This window comes from Haliotis rufescens, unplaced genomic scaffold, assembly GCF_023055435.1.
Source record: "Haliotis rufescens isolate VD_foot unplaced genomic scaffold, xgHalRufe1.0.p SCAF_119, whole genome shotgun sequence".
Classification (NCBI taxonomy): Eukaryota; Metazoa; Mollusca; class Gastropoda; order Lepetellida; family Haliotidae; genus Haliotis; species Haliotis rufescens.
The window spans coordinates 614169-637697 of record NW_025963801.1 but is presented as its reverse complement, the minus strand read 5'-3'; the positions used below and the strand labels follow the sequence as shown (position 1 = coordinate 637697).

At 43.0% G+C, this 23529-nt stretch overlaps 1 protein-coding gene across 1 annotated transcript; it reads left to right on the top strand.

The window, feature by feature from the left end:
* Positions 1–576: 576 nt before the first annotated feature.
* LOC124150634 (opsin-5-like) lies at positions 577–18379 on the top strand. The gene is made up of 5 exons (XM_048393224.1): positions 577–800; positions 4483–4776; positions 10607–10947; positions 14633–14883; positions 17964–18379. Exons 1-5 carry the CDS (start codon positions 689–691, stop codon positions 18067–18069), a joined length of 1104 nt encoding a protein of 367 aa, XP_048249181.1. The 5' UTR covers positions 577–688; the 3' UTR covers positions 18070–18379.
* Positions 18380–23529: the final 5150 nt, after the last annotated feature.

Genomic DNA, 23529 nt, shown 5'->3' with positions numbered 1-23529 from the left:
AATCGAACCCGGGTCTTTAGCGTGACGAACGAACGCTTAAACCACTAGGCTACCCGACCGTCCCTGATTCTTCATACGATGTTGCTGATCAGTGTCATGACATTCAAGACTATAGTAAGTTGTCAAAACGTTTTTTTCTGGTATACATGTTGAGGACATTTCCAAATGCATCACTGACAAAAATTATGTCTGATGCAATTCCCTATTTTAATTTATACCATACGCTCCAGTGTTTTTACATATGAATATTTGACTTGCCTCCACCAGTGGAACCTATCCACGAACGCCTGGTATAATCACTAACTGATAACTGATAATGATTCATAAACACATGCTTATGATATAGTCGGAATCGTACAATGGACTCTGCTTTTAGATGATGATGCTTTTAGATGATCCCTTATGGAAGGGATTTTGAGGCTTTCATTTACAGCGAATCGGTGTGGATGGATCTTGCTACTGTGACTCTGTTGAGCCATGACACAAGAGACGACCAATCACATCCCTCTAATGAGCGTGTGTTCTTACTTCTGCTTAACATCATGTCGACATTGATGAAGCGCGAGAAGACTGTAGTGGCGAGGTCGCCGTCAATCTATAAATGGTTCGCGTGACAATGAAGCTTACATTTGAAGGACCGGCGTCACGGTATAGGACATTGCCGTCCATGTTGCAGTAGAGTCTGGGAATGGGGAACGTGACAGTGTTGGACCCTTGGGAACAGCTGTTTGCATCAGGGAAACTAAGGTCACTGGGGCCTATCGGGTATTTGGCAACGTCTGTGTACCTTGCCACCATAGGTGAGTAAAGAATGACAATCAATTGTACAGCGATCAAATCCTATTGAGTTGTTCTGTAACACCTCTTTGACGCACGCATTACCGCTGTCGAATCGCAGATAACAAATGAACATTTCATGTGAATTGTTGGAGTGACGGATGTACCGGTAGGGAAGGACATGTTTACCCTTTTGTCGAACACCTGGTGTCATCACTGAATTTCAGTGTGAGAATCATATAGTTCGCTGTAAGTTTGTCCTTTCCGCCTTGTGGAATCTGTATCGGTGGATAATCGAGACTGGTTATTATCAGGCTTTGACGTCTTAAATATCATGATAGTCATCTTTTCTTTGATGTTGGTTATCCCATCTAGGATCTGGTACATCTTTCTCGGTTATTCTTGTTGCATTGTTTATTCTTGAGTAATTAACATAATGTATAAACATGTTCCCACTGCTGTTTTATGCTACCTTCAGTTATCATTTGGTAACATTTGTCAAAACATTTAGAAAGAACATGTACAGCTTTATCATTCCCATGTATCCGTGAGTAGAAAGACCGACCATCCCGCCATCTAAACGCGTAACAAGTTTACTTTATGTTTCCAAGAAAGACCTCACCGCTATCAATGAGACCCGTGAAGATTCCGGTTTAAAATGATCTTCAGGAACCTATTCTTGCAGTAAAAGGCGACTATGCTTGTCGTAAGAGGCGACTAACGGGGTCGGGTGGTCAGGCTCGCTGAGTTGGTTGATGCATGTCATCGTATCCCAATTTCGTGGATGGATGCTCATGATGTCAATCACTGGATTGTTTTGTTCAGACTCGATTATTTTCAGACCGCCGTCATATAGCTGGAATATTGCTGAGTGCGGCGTTAAACAACAAAGAAATTAACAAGCTATCCATGATTTATCCATTACAAATCGATCACTTTCCGCACATGGCCTTGGGAATATCATCTTTCCGAGGTTTTAAAAGAGGGTATTTTCATCACTTATTTCCAAGATTTGAAAGTTTGGAAATGTTTGCAACAAAGCTATTTCTTCCAGCATATTCGTCAGTGGTAAGTTACAAGACAAATAGATTGAAGATTAGGGGTCAACAACTATATGTTTCTTGGGCGCATTTTTCCAAAAAGTGACTTTTGTTTATTGAGGAGGAATGATATTTAAATATTTCAGAAACAAACTGGAAACGCATTCAAATCGGCCCTGTAATACAATGTCAGTTTATATCATGGATTCCATTGGCTGGGAATACACTGAATATAATGACGTGCCGATGTCCGAGAAACAATAATGCTTATTTCTTAAATGAGATATCAATATTGTGTACAGACGCTTTAAGGGTGTTACTAACACGTACAAGCTTTGAAAATATTTACCCCTATTTAAATAAATATATATATATAAAATCAAAACTCCTTGAATAGAATCCAACCTCGGAAACAAATCCATTTTATAAACTGGGGGTGGGGGTGGGGGGGTGGGGGGGGATGGGTGGGGATACTTTCTCGCACATTCTCACATCTCTCTCACTATAGGATGCGATCCTTCGGCCATCTACGCTGCCCGGCTACATCTACTGGGAACAACTCACTTGACACCTCCCTCTCAAAAAATAACGTCGTCAAATTTACGATGTTGCGAGCGCATGTTCGAACCTCCAGAAATGATGTCATGATAGTTTGATGAATGTCTTATCGTGATATAAACTTCGCTTCGTTCTTCATTGTTCTTATCGAGTGGCTATCTGACGTTATTATTTGTAAGGTAGCTACGCGATAAATCTCGATCGATCTCATCCAAATTAGAGATAATTATGCCAATTGGTATTGGGAGAAAAGATACAGATAATCTGATTGTGAGAATATGCGGGAAATATCAATATTAAACCCACCTGTTCATAAAATGGACTTTGGATTCTTTTGAGTGTGCACATTCTTAACAAAGGGTAAATATTTTTAAAGGTAAATTTTATCAACATCCTTAAAGAGACTGTACATTATGTTAATATCTCATATAAGAAATAAACGACTCGTGGCCGTTGTTTATCGTACAATAAAACCCTGCAGAGAAAATAAACCCGGGGCTGCGCATCGGGGCTTTTTACATCATCTTTACGAAGGTGTGTGTGTGTGTGTGTGTGTGTGTGTGTGTGTGTGTGTGTGTGTGTGTGTGTGTGTGTGTGTGTGTGTGCAGCTGGACGGACTATTGCCAGTTTTGGAGTGCTAGCCCATTGATTACTGTGATACCATGCCCCAGTTTAAACATGAACACCCCCATTAAGACACAGTATGCTGGACGGAATATATCACTTGAAAGAATACAAAGAATTTGTCCATTCTGTAACTCTGCAATAGAAGACGAAATACATTTTACCTTTGAATGTCCTTATTATGCAGAATTACGTACTAAATATATACCAGAATGTTTCTTATCTAAGACAAGTAGAATAGCTTTTGTTTCTATTTTGTCATCGAATGATGCCGATGTAATGTTTAAACTGTCTTTATTTGTAAAACATGGGATGGAACTACGAAATAACATGTTGAGTGGAAATTCATAATTTTAATTACCTCACCCTAGAAAGTCCTCATGATTATCACCGATTGTTAAATGAATGTTATATTTATATAATTTTTGTTGTATCTCCCAATCTGTAAATTCTCACCCACTGTATTTATCTGAACTTGTATATGGGCCGATGGCCTTTGATACAATAAACATCTTTGACTTTGACTTTGACTTTGACACAGTATGCTGACTCCGGGAGACTGGTTCGTGTTATATCCCAAATGCCAAGTGCCAGACAGAGTAACAATAAATACCAGCTTTCAACGCCTCGTGGTGTGACGTGATTGAGGATCGAACCACTGACCTTACGCTGTCTGGGCAGACGCTCTATCCACTGGACCATGGAGACGCTATAGGTTTAGAATGAAAAGTACTTGAAGTGATTGACAAAAACATGCAGCACAAGTTGAAGTTACTGTTCTTTTTAGACTGTGAGTTTCTTTTTGCAGTTTTTTTCTTCTCAAAGGCCATCACGGAAGAAAACAAAATGATGTGCCGCCGTTATCGACATTGATAGAAATAAGATAGTATGTGTTCCTCACTCTTGAAGTGTTCATGACAAAATGACATTACTGAATGACATTTATACTAACGACTGGTTCGGTTGATGCAGTGGGGAAATGAAGTAGACTTGTGGTTAAAGCTTTGGCTTATAGCCCCAATGGGGGCGGTCGGGTAGCCTAGTGGTTAAAGCGTTCGCTTGTCACGCCGATGACCCGGGTTCGAATCCCGACATGGGTACAATGTGTGAAGCCCATTTCTGGTGTCCCCCGCCGTGATATTGCTGGAATATTGCTAAAAGCGGCGTAAAACCAAACTCACTCACTTACTCACTCACTCACTCATTCATAGCCCCAATAACCCGGCTCCGATTCTCCGATTTCTAAGAAAAACAAGAGCTTGTCTTGCCATATTCAGCTGTCACTAATGAAGTTTCTTCAACACACACACACACACACATACACACACGCAGGCACGCACGCACACACACACACACACACACACACGTTATAAACGCACTGTATTTCACCTGACTCCAAGAACTATATCAAACTTTGTCAATATTGAAATGACAATATACACCTATCTAAATCTCTAGAACCTATGTGGCATACTTATTGCAGGTATCATCGCCACGTTTGGGAACGGCCTCGTCTGTTATGTTATTTTACGGAGCAAGAAGCTACGATCCCGGCCCCACAACATGCTGCTGGTCAACATGGCGTTCTCAGACCTGTGTATCACGGCTTTCGGCTACCCGTACACCACCATATCCGGCTTTGCCAACAAGTATATGTTTGGCTGGGTGTACTGCAAGATGCAAGGATTCCTCACCTTCACCTTTGCCCAGTCATCCATGAACACCCTTGCTGTCATCAGCATTTACCGTTACGTGTCTGTCTGCAAGCCTCATCTCAGTAAGTATGATGCATGTCATTTATTTACCTAGTATCCATTTCACATTGGTTCCATGAATGTCCTGTGTAGACTCTGGTTCCAATTATCCAGGTAGCGTGGAGACATTGGTTCCATTACTCCATGCCCCGTGTAAACCCTGGTTCCATTACTCCATGTCCTGTGTAGACATTGGTTCCATTACTCCATGTCCTGTGTAGACATTGGTTCCATTACTCCATGCCCCGTGTAAACCCTGGTTCTATTACTCCATGTCACGTGTAGACATTGGTTCCATTACTCCATGTCACGTGTAGACATTGGTTCCATTACACCATGTCCTGTGTAGACATTGGTTCCATTACTCCATGCCCCGTGTAAACCCTGGTTCTATTACTCCATGCCCCGTGTAGACATTGGTTGCATTACTCCATGTCCTGTGTAGACATTGGTTCCATTACTCCATGTCACGTGTAGACATTGGTTCTATTACTCCATCCCCCGTGTAGACATTGGTTCCATTACTCCATGTCCTGTGTAGACATTGGTTCCATTACTCCATGCCCCGTGTAGACATTGGTTGCATTACTCCATGTCCTGTGTAGACATTGGTTCCATTACTCCATGCCCCGTGTAGACATTGGTTGCATTACTCCATGTCCTGTGTAGACATTGGTTCCATTACTCCATGCCCCGTGTAGACATTGGTTCCATTACTCCATCCCTGTGTAGACATTGGTTCCATTACTCCATGCCCCGTGTAGACATTGGTTCCATTACTCCATGCCCCGTGTAGACATTGGTTCCATTACTCCATCCCTGTGTAGACATTGGTTCCATTACTCCATGCCCCGTGTAGACATTGGTTCCATTACTCCATGCCCCGTGTAGACATTGGTTGCATTACTCCATGTCCTGTGTAGACATTGGTTCCATTACTCCATCCCCCGTGTAGACATTGGTTGCATTACTCCATGCCCCGTGTAGACATTGGTTCCATTACTCCATGCCCTGTGTAGACATTGGTTCCATTACTCCATGTCCTGTGTAGACATTGGTTCCATTACTCCATGTCCTGTGTAGACATTGGTTCCATTACTCCATGTCCTGTGTAGACATTGGTTCCATTACTCCATGCCCCGTGTAGACATTGGTTGCATTACTCCATGTCCTGTGTAGACATTGGTTCCATTACTCCATGTCACGTGTAGACATTGGTTGCATTACTCCATGTCCTGTGTAGACATTGGTTGCATTACTCCATGTCCTGTGTAGACATTGGTTCCATTACTCCATGTCCTGTGTAGACATTGGTTCCATTACTCCATGTCCTGTGTAGACATTGGTTCCATTACTCCATGTCCTGTGTAGACATTGGTTCCATTACTCCATGTCCTGTGTAGACATTGGTTCCATTACTCCATGTCCTGTGTAGACATTGGTTCCATTACTCCATGTCCTGTGTAGACATTGGTTCCATTACTCCATGTCACGTGTAGACATTGGTTCCATTACTCCATCCCTGTGTAGACATTGGTTCCATTACTCCATGTCCTGTGTAGACATTGGTTCCATTACTCCATGTCCTGTGTAGACATTGGTTCCATTACTCCATGTCCTGTGTAGACATTGGTTCCATTACTCCATGTCCTGTGTAGACATTGGTTCCATTACTCCATGTCCTGTGTAGACATTGGTTCCATTACTCCATGTCCTGTGTAGACATTGGTTCCATTACTCCATGTCCTGTGTAGACATTGGTTCCATTACTCCATGTCCTGTGTAGACATTGGTTCCATTACTCCATGCCCCGTGTAGACATTGGTTCCATTACTCCATCCCTGTGTAGACATTGGTTCCATTACTCCATGTCCTGTGTAGACATTGGTTCCATTACTCCATCCCTGTGTAGACATTGGTTCCATTACTCCATCCCCGTGTAGACATTGGTTCCATTACTCCATCCCTGTGTAGACATTGGTTGCATTACTCCATGTCCTGTGTAGACATTGGTTCCATTACTCCATCCCTGTGTAGACATTGGTTCCATTACTCCATGTCCTGTGTAGACATTGGTTGCATTACTCCATGCCCCGTGTAGACATTGGTTCCATTACTCCATGCCCCGTGTAGACATTGGTTGCATTACTCCATGTCCTGTGTAGACATTGGTTCCATTACTCCATGTCCTGTGTAGACATTGGTTCCATTACTCCATCCCCGTGTAGACATTGGTTGCATTACTCCATGTCCTGTGTAGACATTGGTTCCATTACTCCATGCCCCGTGTAGACATTGGTTCCATTACTCCATGTCCTGTGTAGACATTGGTTCCATTACTCCATCCCTGTGTAGACATTGGTTCCATTACTCCATGTCCTGTGTAGACATTGGTTGCATTACTCCATGCCCCGTGTAGACATTGGTTCCATTACTCCATGCCCCGTGTAGACATTGGTTGCATTACTCCATGTCCTGTGTAGACATTGGTTCCATTACTCCATGTCCTGTGTAGACATTGGTTCCATTACTCCATCCCCGTGTAGACATTGGTTGCATTACTCCATGTCCTGTGTAGACATTGGTTCCATTACTCCATGCCCCGTGTAGACATTGGTTCCATTACTCCATGTCCTGTGTAGACATTGGTTCCATTACTCCATCCCTGTGTAGACATTGGTTCCATTACTCCATGCCCTGTGTAGACATTGGTTCCATTACTCCATGCCCTGTGTAGACATTGGTTCCATTACTCCATGTCACGTGTAGACATTGGTTCCATTACTCCATGTCCTGTGTAGACATTGGTTCCATTACTCCATGTCCTGTGTAGACATTGGTTCCATTACTCCATCCCCGTGTAGACATTGGTTCCATTACTCCATGTCCTGTGTAGACATTGGTTCCATTACTCCATGTCCTGTGTAGACATTGGTTCCATTACTCCATGCCCCGTGTAGACATTGGTTCCATTACTCCATGTCCTGTGTAGACATTGGTTCCATTACTCCATGCCCCGTGTAAACCCTGGTTCTATTACTCCATGTCACGTGTAGACATTGGTTCCATTACTCCACGCCCCGTGTAGACATAGGTTCTATTACTCCATGTTCATTGTAGACATTGGTTCTATTACTCTATGTCACGTTTAGACATTGGTTCCATTACTCGATGACTCGTGTAGACATTTAATTTAGTTTTTTTACTCCATGTCACGTGTAGACATTGGTTCCATTACTCCATGCCCCGTGTAGACATTGGTTCCATTACTCAATGTCACGTGTAGACATTGGTTGCATTACTCCCTGTCACGTCTAGACATTGGTTGCATTACTCCATGCCCCGTGTAGACATTGGTTCCATTACTCAATGTCACGTGTAGACATTGGTTGCATTACTCCATGTCACGTGTAGACATTGGTTGCATTACTCCATGCCCCGTGTAGACATTGGTTCCATTACTCAATGTCACGTGTAGACATTGGTTACATTACTCCATGTCACGTCTAGACATTGGTTGCATTACTCCATGCCCCGTGTAGACATTGGTTCCATTACTCAATGTCACGTGTAGACATTGGTTGCATTACTCCATGTCACGTGTAGACATCGGTTGCATTACTCCATGCCCCGTGTAGACATTGGTTCCATTACTCAATGTCACGTGTAGACATTGGTTGCATTACTCCATGTCACGTGTAGACAATGATTCTGTGACTACATGACACCATGAGACAATGATTCTGTGACTACATGACACCATGAGACAATAGTTTGGTGGCTCCATGACACCATGGGACAATGGTTCTGTGACTCCATGACACCATAAGACAATGGTTCTGTGACTCCATGACACCACCATACAATCGTTCTGAGACTCCATGACACCATGAGACAATGATTCTGTGACTACATGATACCATGAGACAATGATTCTGTGACTACATGACACCATGAGACAATGGTTTGGTGGCTCCATGACACCATGAGACAATGGTTTGGTGGCTCCATGACACCATGAGACAATGGTTTGGTGGCTCCATGACACCATGAGACAATGGTTTGGTGGCTCCATGACACCATGAGACAATGGTTTGGTGGCTCCATGACACCATGAGACAATGGTTCTGTGACTCCATTACACCACCATACAATGGTTCTGAGACTCCATGACACCATGAGACAATGATTCTGTGACTACATGATACCATGAGACAATGATTCTGTGACTACATGACACCATGAGACAATGGTTTGGTGGCTCCATGACACCATGGGACAATGGTTCTGTGACTCCATGACACCATAAGACAATGGTTCTGTGACTCCATGACACCACCATACAATGGTTCTGAGACTCCATGACACCATGAGACAATGATTCTGTGACTACATGATACCATGAGACAATGATTCTGTGACTACATGATACCATGAGACAATGGTTTGGTGGCTCCATGACACCATGGGACAATGGTTCTGTGACTCCATGACACCATGAGACAATGGTTTGGTAGCTCCATGACACCATGAGACAATGGTTTGGTGGCTCCATGACACCATGAGACAATGGTTTGGTGGCTCCATGACACCACCATACAATGGTTCTGAGACTCCATGACACCATGAGACAATGATTCTGTGACTACATGATACCATGAGACAATGATTCTGTGACTACATGATACCATGAGACAATGGTTTGGTGGCTCCATGACACCATGAGACAATGGTTTGGTGGCTCCATGACACCATGGGACAATGGTTCTGTGACTCCATGACACCATAAGACAATGGTTCTGTGACTCCATGACACCACCATACAATGGTTCTGAGACTCCATGACACCATGAGACAATGATTCTGTGACTACATGATACCATGAGACAATGATTCTGTGACTACATGACACCATGAGACAATGGTTTGGTGGCTCCATGACACCATGAGAAAATGGTTTGGTGGCTCCATGACACCATGAGACAATGGTTTGGTGGCTCCATGACACCATGAGACAATGGTTTGGTGGCTCCATGACACCATGAGACAATGGTTTGGTGGCTCCATGACACCATGAGACAATGGTTTGGTGGCTCCATGACACCATGAGACAATGGTTTGGTGGCTCCATGACACCATGAGACAATGGTTTGGTGGCTCCATGACACCATGAGACAATGGTTTGGTGGCTCTGTGACTCCATGACACCATGAGACATTGATTCTGTGACTACATGACACCATGAGACAATGGTTTGGTGGCTCCATGACACCATGAGACAATGGTTTGGTGGTTCCATGACACCATGAGACAATGGTTTGGTGGCTCCATGAGACAATGGTTTGGTGGCTCCATGACACCATGAGATAATGGTTTGGTGGCTCCATGACACCACGAGACAATGGTTCTGAGACTCCATGACACCATGAGACAATGGTTTGGTTGCTCCATGACACCATGACACAATGGTTTGGTGACTCCATGAGCAATGACACAGTGGCTCGGTGACTCCATGACATCATTAGACATGACATAGTGGTTCCTTGACCTGGTAGATCTCGTTTCTTATAAAATCAGGAGCCGGACAAAAGAATAATAAATTTAATGAATTTCATCTTCTTTTGAAATATTAAGATGTGTGTATATTCTTTCACCTTGGGGTATTGGTAACTGATGGATATGGGTTTGAAATGGTATTATCCAGCCACGAACTGGCGAGACAACAAGTGCAACAACTTTTGGCAGAATTGTCTGAGTAGGCGTGACCTTTGAGTTCTTGTTTTACTGTTGTAGCGTATACAGTGTTATCAAGGTCAGTCAGGTGGTATTATTGCCTCTAATTCTATCCCCTAGACTACAAGTTGACGGTGAGTATGACCCAGTTCGTGTTGTTTCTCACGTGGCTGTACACTGTGCTATGGACGGCGCCGCCACTGTTCGGGTGGAGCCGCTACACCATCGAGCCGTTCGGGACGTCGTGCAGCATCGACTGGACCAGTGCCAATGATTGGGACGTCGCCTACGTCTACTGCCTCGTGGTCTTCTGCTACCTCGTCCACATTGCGATCATGTCCTTCTCCTACTATAAGATAGTGAAGAAGTCCGCGACGCTGAGAATGAACACACGTAAAACTATGGACCTTGATGAAGCAAAGCAAGTCCACAAGATGAAGGTTGAGATCAAAGTCACTGGGGTAAGAAGGATGACTATGACACTGAACTAAAGTCAATCTTATTAAAAAAAGGGGCGCGGTGCAAGCCACCAATCGCTTAAAGTAACTGTATAAAGCAAAGTAATCGCTCATTCTGGAGCAATCTCATTAAAAGCAGATCTAAGTTCTCGCTATCGCTAAACAAAGATCTGAGGACATCCCCTTACGGGTCACGTCAGAGCGACCTCAGTTTTCAGAAGGCAGCTTTCTCGTGCTTTACGGCACTAATTTCAAATTGGCGGCTACGCTTCGAAACATATTTTGACAAATTCTCGATTAAAAATTAGAAACCTGAACAAACGAATATTTTGGAATCGCTAAAAGATGGTCCAGATTGTATGGATTCAGTCGTTAAACCCGTAACTATAGTTCGGAATACCCCGTGTTAAAGTTTTCGAGGATGCATGATTAGAAATCACATTCCGACTGTCACTTTCATGATCTGGTAAGCGACGCTCTGATTGGTCGGATAAAAGGTCGTTCTGACGTGACCTCTAATGGGATGTCCTCAGATCTTTGTTTAGCGATAGCGAGATTTCATTTTAATGAGATTGATTCTGGAGTCGAAGCGCTTGCGCATTCTTCCATTCCGGCGCAACTACCGCTTGGCTGCCTTGCCCTAATGAAGAACGTAATAGAAGAGGCTCGATGACGAGCCGATGAACTTATGACTATTGGTGAATACTTTGAAGGTGTGGAGCAGATTGGGGACGCTGGGGTGTCAGCTGCCTGTGTCCATTTCCCAGTTGATCCAGTCAAGAATTTCTTGTTCCGCTGTCAAGCTTAAATTTCCGTCAGCCGCCTTTTCGGTTTGGTCAGCCAGCGCTTTGTGCGATTGCAAGCGGTGGAAGGTTAGCGCCCTGTTGTAAAGTGAATCGCTGTACATCGCTTACAAGCGATTGGCGTTTGGCAACGCACCCCAGATATTGATTGTTCGCTACCGCTACATCAAAGATCTGAGGACATCCCATTACAGGTCACGTCAGAACGACCTTTTGAGAACTCTAACCGACTAATGACATGACTAACAGGAAGTCGACATTAGCCATTCAGAAAGCGGCTTTCTCGAGCTACACGAAACTAGTTTCAAATGGCGTCTTCCATTTCCGATTACTGTTGAAATATATTTGGACAAATGTTGTCTGTTGAAAACTGAACAAAAGAAACAAATGCACAATAGATGGCCCAGACTGTATGGCAGTACTAGCCATGGGCTATGGAGAGTCTGTCAAATGTTTATCGCATTGAATCGAAAAATAGACTATGTTAGTATTCGGAATCAGTCGTACTGTCTTTTGGAATTAACAAACACATCTCGTTCTCGTAAGCAAAGTCCTGATTGGTCGGAAGAAAGGTCGTTCTGATCTCAGATCTTTGTGTCGCGGTAGCGAGCAGAAGATCCGATGGTAATGATATTATGATTCTGATAATTTCACTATTATCTGGGTCTTGCTTCTCTGTAAATAAGGACCGACTCCGTGGTCTAGTGGTAGAGCGTCCGCCCGGAAAGCGTCATACCAAAAGACGTTAAAAGGTGGTACTTGTTGTTACCCTGTCTGGCGCTAGGCATTAAGGGGCTAAAACAAGGACTGGTCGGCTCAGAGTCAGTATACTGTGTCTGAGTGGGGTATTCATGTTAAAACTGCGGCATGGTATCTCAGTTGGCTAGCACTATAAATCGGCATCAGTCCGGACTAGTACAAGCAGCCACACACACACGTGCATGCACGTCGCTATATATAAGTGCAATAATCTTGGACGCGACGTTAAACCCAATTTCACCTCACCTCACCTCTGTAAATAAGACTTTCTGATCTCCAGTTCAATGGATACATAAATAGAAAATATATTTTGATATACATGCAAAACTACATGCGAATTATAAGCAGTTGTAACAGAATCAGCATAGCTTAATGAACAAGGCATTTTAGGACAGTATATGCTTATATCATTATGTACAGGGACATGAGGTAGCCTTGTGGGTAAAACGTTCGCTCCTCACGCCGAAGATCCGAGTTCTATCCCCCACATGGGTACAATGTGTGAAGCTTATTTCGAGTGTCCCCTGACGTGATATTGCTGGAATATTGCTAAAAAGGCGTAAAACCATACTCACTCACATAAGCACGTGGGACACACCAGTAATCATCTATAAACAGTAACAACGTCTACCAGGCAGTATTTAAAGTATCTCTCCCGTTTTCTCACAATATGTTCATCAAAGTGGCAATACGATCGTGAGCGATCTGCAACAGAGGAAGATGAAGCCTAGACACCTGCAGGCACATGCTCCCCTCTCTCTGCGTGATGGTAAATCTCAGTCTCTCGTCTCTCCCTGTTTCCCACACTGCGCGAGACGTGATCAGTGGCCGAGCTAAAACAGGTACTCGTTGCCCTTGTGAACCTATTACTGGAAACCAATTCCTTACAGACGAATAAATCTGCTTAATCCTCAACGATTGCACTAAGTCAGAATTCAGATAGATTGACTATGAGGTGAGGTGAGGTGAGGTGAGGTAAAATAGGATTTGAGGTCGCGTTCAAGATTATTGCTCTTATATTTCGTGTGTGTGTTTGTGCGTGCGTGCGTGAGTGTGTGTGTGCTTGTACTAATCTATATATTGTTATAGTGCTAGTCCACTGAGATACAATAACAGTTTAACATGGGTACCCCACTCAGACACAGTGTACTGACTCCGTGCCGATCAAGCAGTGTTTTAGCCCCTTGATGCCAGGCAGGGTAACAACAGGTACCATCTTTTACATCTTTTGGTATGACGCTGCCTGGGATCGAACCCCGGCCCTTCCGCTCTCCTGGAAGACGCTCTTCCACTAGACTACGGACGCGGTCCTGGAATTGACTACGAACATTTAGGCACCATTGATAACTTTATTAACTATCGGTAGCTTATCGTGTCTTTGATAATGATTGTTGTCCTTGTATATTATAATAATGATAGTTTAAGCTAAAAGTTAGATCCCATTCGTCTCTTAGTGTTAAATATCAGTGCGAATAAATGACAACCGCCATGTGAGAACTAACATATTTTCCATCATTCTCATCATTCTTGCCCGACTTTGAGAAAAGATAACGGTAGTAACCTACCGATAGACATCATGTTGTTACATAGAGACACTTAATTACCCATCTGAAGCAATTCTGTCAGACTTTAGGTTTGTCGCCAAGTTAAATTCACGAATGGGTGAGTTGGTTTTACCGCCGCTTTGAACAGCATTGCGATTATATCTCGTCGTGTCAACTTGATGTGGGAGGAAAGCCCGAAGTGACTCAGGTCTCAGACGTTTACCACTTTGGAGAGGCCCACGAGCAGGGGCATGGTTCTGACAAAGCTAGACACATAATCAGGGCGAACGATCATAGATTCCTGGCACACCTAAGGGCCGCAACTCTGCATAGCAAATTCCAGCGCCTAAGATGGCTGGGCCATGCGTACAGCCTATTTCTCAGAAAGATACACCTTGATGTCTCAGTCAATAATAGATACATTTCCATAACATGGTACTTTGTATTAAAAACAGGTTTTAAATGCAACTGTTTGTTGCCATGCTAAATAAGAGTCCCCCGTATCGGACCATTTCATAAATTAATCAAGTGATATGCAGTTGGGTTTTTTTAAATAATGATGATGAGTATGGTTTGTTCCAGATGTGTCTGACAATGGTCATCATCTTCACCATAGTGTGGTCCCCCTACACCTTCGTGTGCCTGTGGTCAGTGTACGACCCCAACCTGCCTATATGGACGACCACTCTCCCCACCATGTTCGCCAAACTGGCCAGCATGCTCAATCCATTTATCTATGTGGCCACCAACAGATCTTTCAAGGACGCTGCGAAAGAGTTAATCTTCGCCCGACGGAACAGGATCCATGCAATTGAGGACTTTCGCAGAAAGAGGTAATTATTAACGATGCCATTTACTAGTATCCAGTGCATGTATACACCTACACTAGCACTGTTACTCTATACTTTCCTATATAAAGTATGGAGCTACAATCCTCACAGCGCTACGACTGTCGTAAGCCTATGTTAAAGTATGGAGCTACGATCTTCTTAGCACTACGACTGTCGTAAGTCCATGTTAAAGTATGGGAGCTACGATCGTCTCAGCACTACGACTGTCGTAAGCCTATGTTAAAGTAAGGGAGCTACGATCGCCTCAGCACTACGACTGGCGTAAGTCCATGTTAAAGTATGGGAGCTACGATCGTCTCAGCACTACGACTGTCGTAAGCCTATGTTAAAGTAAGGGAGCTACGATCGCCTCAGCACTACGACTGGCGTAAGCCTATGTTAAAGTATGGGAGCTACGATCGCCTCAGCACTACGACTGGCGTAAGCCTATGTTAAAGTATGGGAGCTACGATCGCCTCAGCACTACGACTGGCGTAAGCCTATGTTAAAGTATGGGAGCTACGATCGCCTCAGCACTACGACTGGCGTAAGCCTATGTTAAAGTATGGGAGCTACGATCGCCTCAGCACTACGACTGGCGTAAGCCTATGTTAAAGTATGGGAGCTACGATCGCCTCAGCACTACGACTGGCGTAAGCCTATGTTAAAGTATGGGAGCTACGATCGCCTCAGCACTACGACTGGCGTAAGCCTATGTTAAAGTATGGGAGCTACGATCGCCTCAGCACTACGACTGGCGTAAGTCCATGTTAAAGTATGGGAGTTACGATCATCTCAGCGCTACGACTGTCGTAAGCCTATGTTAAAGTATGGGAGTTACGATCGTCTCAGCACTACGACTTTCGTTGTAATTCGGGATATGTCAAATGTTATGCGAGATTGGATTGGATTCGCAATGCATTGTAAAAATGTGTTTAGAATTTCAACACAGACAAGACTTGTTTAGATCTTAACGTGATTAGGAATGTGTTTCAATCCTAAACAGATACACATTTGGTGTGTTCTATGGAAACGCATTTAGGTCTAAACTCAAGTAATGAGCTATTGACTCACAGTCTAATCACCACCTTAACACAACATCTCTATCATCTAAACATGTGTCCAATATAAACACGTTTAAATATGTATCAAATTTTAACATGTTGAAAGTTGATATATGTTTTTGATTTAAACATGTTTAATATGTTTGGGATTTAATTGAGTGAGTGAGTTGGATTTAACGCCGCTTTTAACAGTATTCCAGTTATATCGCGACGTGTCAGCTTAATGTGGGAGGAAAGCCCGAAGTGATGCAGGTCTCAGACGTTTCCCACTTCGGTGAAACCCACGAGCACGGGTATGGTTCTGACAAACCTAGAAACATAATCGGGGCGAACATGGATTCGAACCCACAATCATAGGTTTCTGGCGTGCCCAAGGGACGCAACTCTGCACAGCGAATCGCTGCGCCTTAGACGACTGGGCCACCCGTGCCCCCGTTTGGGATTTAAACCTGTTTCAATAAAGTGCATATCATAAGGCAGTAAGTCAAATATGGCTAAGATGTAAAGAATATATTGAAATTACACGTGGAAACAGATTCACGGGCACTTGCAAAACACATATACCACCAGGACTTACAACGAACTTGGTACAATAATAACATAAACATATACAACTTAACTTGGTTAATGGTGGCTAGGAGAATTGACACTTGTTAGCGACAGGGGCACGGGTGGCCCAGTCGTCTAAGGCGGCGCGATTTGCTGTGCAGAGTTGCGTCCCTTGGACATGCAAGAAACCTATGATTGTGGGTTCGAATCCCGGTTCGCCCCTATTATGTTTCTAGGTTTGTCAGCACCATACCCGTAATTGTGGGTTTCACCAAAGTGGTAAACGTCTGAGACCTGCATCACTTCGGGCTTTCCTCCCACATTAAGCTGACACGCCGTGATATAACTGGAATAATGTTAAAAGCGGCGTTAAACCCAACTCACTCACTCACTCACTGTAACCGACAACAGTCTCCGCAGCACAGGTGGTAGCGTGAAGGACTACAATTCAAGAGGTTGCAGGTTCGTTTCCCGGCCGGGTTTAATAATCTCTATGTTCAGAAATGTGATGTGGTTGTATGACTAGTAGTATTCCTCTCATACATGTTGCTGACAATGAAAATTACTACGATAGACCATTCACATGCGTTAGTGACAACCACCCACCAATCACCAAATTAATCCAGTTATACTGCTAAAATAGCTTTTTCCAGACCCCATCCCCAACCACGTCTGTAACCCCATTAAACGCTATTCTAAACGTATTACCGTATTATCCCATATTGCATTAGGTTCCTCACAACCTCGGGTAAACCTAGTAACCAGCTCATCTTCCAAACCCAAGTTTCGAGGTGGTTCTCTTCCAAACTTTGGTTTTGAAATAGATCACACTCTTAAACCACTTTGAGGTTTTACATTTCAATTGTCATACCCAGGTTTTACAATTAACGTTTTATAAAGTTGCCTCTTGGTGTGAACACAATTCTGATTGATGATTGGTTTAAAGTCACATTTTTACATGAAAATTCCATGACGTGAATCGAACCTGCAACCTCACGTGAGTTTTGTAACCCACTGTTTTCCCACTGAGCTGCAGAGGCAGGTGATGAGTAGTTGTTAAATGTATCATGTCATGACTCCAGCTAGTCCATGCTGCACGTGTTTTTTTCTTTCGCACGCTTTGAGCTAATTCCTTTTAAACCGCGATTTTCAGACTGGCTGATAAACGTTCAGTCTTGAATCGAATACGTGCATCTGGAGCCAAGGCATTTTTCTTCCAAACGATTTCAAATAATGACAGCACATGTCTGTCTCACATAATAAATTCAATTGATATCTAACGTCGTACTCAGAACAGCACAGTCGTATCGCAGAGGCAGGTGTGAGACGAGTATCACATGTAACTTTGTATCCACGAATGAATTAATATCATCACAGCTGGTATTGGCAATGACCACCGAAAGGTAGCCACGTCATTTGTGAAACATTGTCCATAGATTGTAGTATATGTTTGTGTCCATCTCCCTACAGGAGGACGACTGAGAAGTCCATCTACACGATTGACCGGACAAAGGAGGGTATCTACATAGGTGTGGCGGAGGTCAAGATATCAACCAGAGACACTACATTCTTCTGAAGACTTCTTTTGTGCGTAGCGTAGGGGCTGAAGCTACGAGCGGCGTTGTATCCAGTTACTGAGGCTTGGCCCGTCGTCCGTCTGTCTCTCTGTCTGCTGACGACTCTGGCCACGGGTACATCTCATCGCAGCTAAACAGCATCTAGAAAGTCAATAACTGCCATAGAGTTCGCTCAGTTATAATGAGACCATGGCCATGAAAATGAGTTGAATCAAACTTGATTACTCGCAAGTAATGTTAAAATTGATGACGTTTGTGTTTTAGTCACGTGATAGTTGTATTCAGAGTTTGTTGCCAGCAAACATTGTCAGTAATGAGGTGGGGTGGGGTGGAGGGGGATGGTTGGGTGGGGTGGGGTAAAGTGAGGTGAGGTGAGGTGGGGCGGAGGGGGATGGTGGGGTGGGGTGGGGTAAAGTGAGGTGAGGTGGGTTAGGTGAGGTGGGGTGAGGTGATGGGGAGGAGGCAATGTGAAGGTGAGGTGAAAAGGGTTTTAACGTCACGTTCAAGATTATTGCACTTATATAGGATGTACAAGCACGTGAGTGTGTGTGCGATTATTTGTGTGCGTGTGTGTATGACTGTTTTTACTAGTCCAGACTAATGCTGGTGTGTTAGTGCTAGCCCTCTAGTATACCAAGCCGCAGTTGTAACGTAGATACCCTACACATTATACTGCCTCAGAGCCAACTTGTCCTTGTAATATCATCTAATGCCGAGCGCCAGGCAGGATAACAACAAGTACCATCTGTTAACGGTATGACGCGGCCTATGGATCGAACCTCTGACCTTCTGCTCTCCGAGCAGATGCTCTATCAACTTGACCCTGGAGGCGATCTTGTCAGTGATAGGTCAAAGGGTATGACTTGTTCTTGACTCAAGAATATGTTTTCCATATCCGGGAAAATCTCTTAAATGCAGTTTATATCGTTGACGAGTTTTCGGCCAAATTCAAGGTTTCTCAATTTATATCAAAGAGAGAGAATTTAAAATTTTGAGCTTCTCATTCTCCGACGATGATGTCACAAAGAAAGCAGTAGTTATAACAGCAGCGGTTTAGAAAAATATCTTGTATGCTAGTGAAGTGCGTTAATTACAACGTTGGAGTGTTTACTGCGACATATGTTTGTTTAAAGGCAATTCTCAATGATTCATTTAATAACTGGACTCAATCCTTGCCCATTCACTCATTCATTATCAAAGACCAAAGATTTCGCATTGTATTTTGTCATGGTACAACTGAGAATTCCACTGCATGTATACATTCCGTTTTCACAGAGTGAACAGCTATATGGTACATGTAGATTTGACGGCGCTGAATTGAGCATTTCAAACCTCATGCTAACATTTTCAATATTTCTCATTTTCAATGTTGTCAAATTTCGGTTTTTATGCACATTCATTGAACATAAAAAAATTAAAAAACGAACAACGTTGTGTCGAATTACAAGGGATCTGAGAAAGAAATAGATTTACCCAAGTGCTCGACACATCCGAAATCATGGTCACAACACTGAAAGCATGACAGCGTACACAATGTAATAAACTTGTACTCTAAACCGAAGTGTGCTACATCTGAACACTAGACAGATGGAAGTTACACTTTAAGAACGTGTCCATGTGTTCTGAAAATATTCTGAACGCTGATTGTGATTGTGGGTTCGAATCCCGGTTCGCCCCGATTATGTTTCTAGGTGTGTCAGCACCATACCCGTGCTCGTGGGTTTCACCGAAGTGGTACACGTCTGAGACCTGCATCACTTCGGGCTTTCCTCCCACATTAAGCTGACACGCCGCGATATAACTGGAATACGGTTAAAAGCGGCGATAAACCCAACTCACTCACTCACTGTTCCTCCTTGGCCTAGTCGTGTGCTGAGTTCATTAATTGCCGTGGTACTGGTAATCTGCAATGCGCCCTGTAATAGAACAACAAAAGAACGGTTGTCTGTTTCTCTAAAATATTTCACATAAAAAAACAAAAACCATTGTCCTGTGTAGTTTTAGTTCTTTGCGTTCGGTACATACTTACACTACTCTCCGCCGATGTCGATGCATTGCTCTCGCTGATCATGGCCTCAGATTCCAAATAAAGATTTTCTGAGATTTGTAGCATGCAGCCCTCTTTGCACGTTCAAAGACGAACATCTGTCTGGAGTCATACAAAACCTGGAGTATATATTTATTTACTTGAACATCATTTCGGAAACTTTCAAATAGTCACAAGTGCAAACTGGTTTTGGATTTAGTCTCAAAATTTGAAATTAATGCGTGGGGAACAATGACAGAAATGGCGGGTAAAGGAATATGTCGTCTGTATTGGGCAGGTTTTTACTTCGTATGTGATATATGATTTTATCACCGAAATATTTAGGATTGAATATGAAGAAAAGTATTCCTAGATGGATACTTACCACAGATACCCCTTAGATGATGGTAATTGTAGCGCCCAAAAAATGCGACGTCACGCCAGTTTTCTCACATAACGGATGTGGTTCACTGAGCATGGGCAGCTTTGAATGCTAGTTAGAAAAACAGAACCCCGATGGAACACGTGTTGATGGAACACGTGTTGTCGCTTATAACATAAGTGTGTTGCTTATCATTTTATATTAATTATATTCATGTTGTGTTATTTCCAAGTATTACCAAAATAATATGCTGTATTTCAATAATCATTTTTGTTTTATTTAGTCAGGCTATATGTGAGTTATTAAAACAATGTATGCCGGGTTTGTAGAGTGGTTATTATTCATCAAAATATCACCCTTCTTATACATATTTTCTGTTTGGCTTACCAATCTATCAGCCGCTAGATCTTTTCTTCTCAAAAGACTAACACAAATATCTGGTCGAATTAAACATTTATCTATCAGTATTCAGCACTTTATCTCTGCTAATATGCATGGACCCAGGAGAAAACACGCGCTTTCTACAACAGATCACAGGCGTTCAGCAATAGAACACGCGCTGCCCGAATTAGAATATTCGTGTTCTGTGGCAGAACGTGTGGACGCGTCCAGGCTTCAGTATTAGAACACATACTCTTAGAGTGCGTGAGACGTGCTACTCAATCAATGTACAAACATCGTTCCTTTGATGATCTCCGAGTGAAATGTAGAATTGTATGTGCACATATTTCAATTAGAATAATATAGCTTATGTTTGCACTTGCCTTTGTCCTTGTGACTGCAACTAAGTTCGAGACAACCGAAAATACGATACATCCGATTCGCCAATTAGTGGAAAACTTTGAAATAATCGGACTGGGCAATCAATTCGACACAACCGAAAATTCAACACATCAGAGTCCGACACAACGGTTGGTTGGTTGGATGGTTGGTTGGTTGTTTAACGCCGACGTGACTCAGGTCTCAGACGTTTACCACTTTGGAGAAGCCCACGAGCTGGGGCATGGTTCTGACAAAGCTAGACTCATAATCAGGGCGAACCAAGATTCGTACCCACGATCATAGTTGGTTCGTTGGTTTGTTGTTTAACGCCGCACTCAGCAATATTCCAACTATATGACGGCGGTCTGTAAATAATCGAGTCTGGACCAGACAATCCAGTGATTGATATCATGAGCATCGATCGACGTAATTGGGATCGATGACATGCATCAACCAAGTCAGCGATCCCATTAGTCACCTCTTGCGACAAGCGTGGTCGCCTTTTACGGCAAGCATGGGTTGCTGAAGACCTATTCTACCCTGGATCTTCACGGGTTCCAACTGTACATACTATAAGCTATATGTCGTTGTATCTGATATGAGCTATTTGTCATTATTCATGTCATCAGATGGCAGTTTACATACTCATATTTCCATTAAATGTCATTTTCATGTTATTAACTCGATGTCATTGCGCATACAATCAACTAGATCTATACTGAACCGCAAAAGAAACGTCACCCCAAGTAACATTGCATGAAAAGTTGTTATTTAAATATCTGGATAAGTTTCTAAAATTTAACATGACCTTGTTCGAAAAAATGAAATTTGATGGAAAAAAAACCTAAGCAGATGACAATAAAACCGACCGCCCAAATGCATCACGGCAACGACCATGGTAACACATATATGTGTTTGTTTGTTTTTTGTTTTGTTTTGTTTGTGTTATTTTTGTTGCTGTTTTTGTTTGATTGTTTGTTGTTGTTTGGTTGTTTTTATTTTGTTTTGCTTTTTGTTCTGTTTTTGTTTGGTTGTTTTTGCGGGGGTGTTTAACGTCGCACACAGCAATATTCCAGCCATATGACGACGTTCTGTAAATCATCGAGTCTTGGCCAGACATTCCAGTGGTTGACATCATGAGCATCGATCTACGCATCAACCAAGTCAGCGAGCCTGACCATACGATCCCGTCAGTCGCCTCTTACAACTGTGTATGTCATTGTAAATCAAGTGTCACTGTAACGGAGTAAGCTTAATTGAAAGAGCTGTTGAAAGAACTTCGTTAAAAGGTGTCATTGTTAGATGTATCGCCTAATGAAGAAGATTCAGCATCAAGAAAATGTTTTTTGGTGGGTGGATGGGTATTAAGGGAGTGATTCGTTAGTAAATGATTAGAAAAGTGAGGCTAATTAGGTAAGAAAAGGCTTACTGTTTAACGAATAGCAACATTTTATTGACACTTTTAACATCTTTGAAATCAGTATAATGATGATAATGTTGAGTTCAAACCATAGGCTTTTTATGTAAGGTTGTGTAATAAAGCATTAAATTTAATTCTTTAACTACGACAAGGTTGGCCCTTCTAAGAAATTTGCCTGCCCTCGACCGCTTGCGCTCCGCACTTTGCGCAGCCGCTAGAAGATCAGGGTACCAGTCTCCCGGGTACACTGGAGTGTAACGAAGGTGTCACGCGCTGGGATGGAGCTTACTAGCGCCTGACACGATGGCGCTATCGCTGTGAGGAGCTTCATGCGACCACAACACACACACTCCGTCGCAGTGGTGACTCAGCATAACACCACTGCCACAGGCTAATTTGCATATCACGTGACTGGACTTTTCTCTTGTTTGTAAACAAACGCGCTTTTTCAGAAATCAGTATAGAACGGACTAATGCAAGTATTTGGGGGCGCTTTACATATTGTTTTGCATAACTATATAGATATGCTACTACAACTGCGACAGTGAGTTGCATGACAATATATACTTATGCATCAAAGTGACCGTGTCGCTAGCTCTCCGTTGGGCTTCGATGACAGCACGTGGAGCCGTACAACCAATGTAAACATAGGATAACTACGCAAAAACAAGTAGATTTTTACGTATTTGCATACTTTCTAAATGAAAGTTAACCATTCTTTGACATTTGTTTATGAAAATGTGTAGACTTGTCAAACATGAAACGGATGAAAAGCATATACAATATCTTGAATGGACTGTGAAAGATGTGACGAATCGTCACATGGCGCTGGCCTGTGGCAGAGGTACTATGCTAGCTGGCTGCCGGCC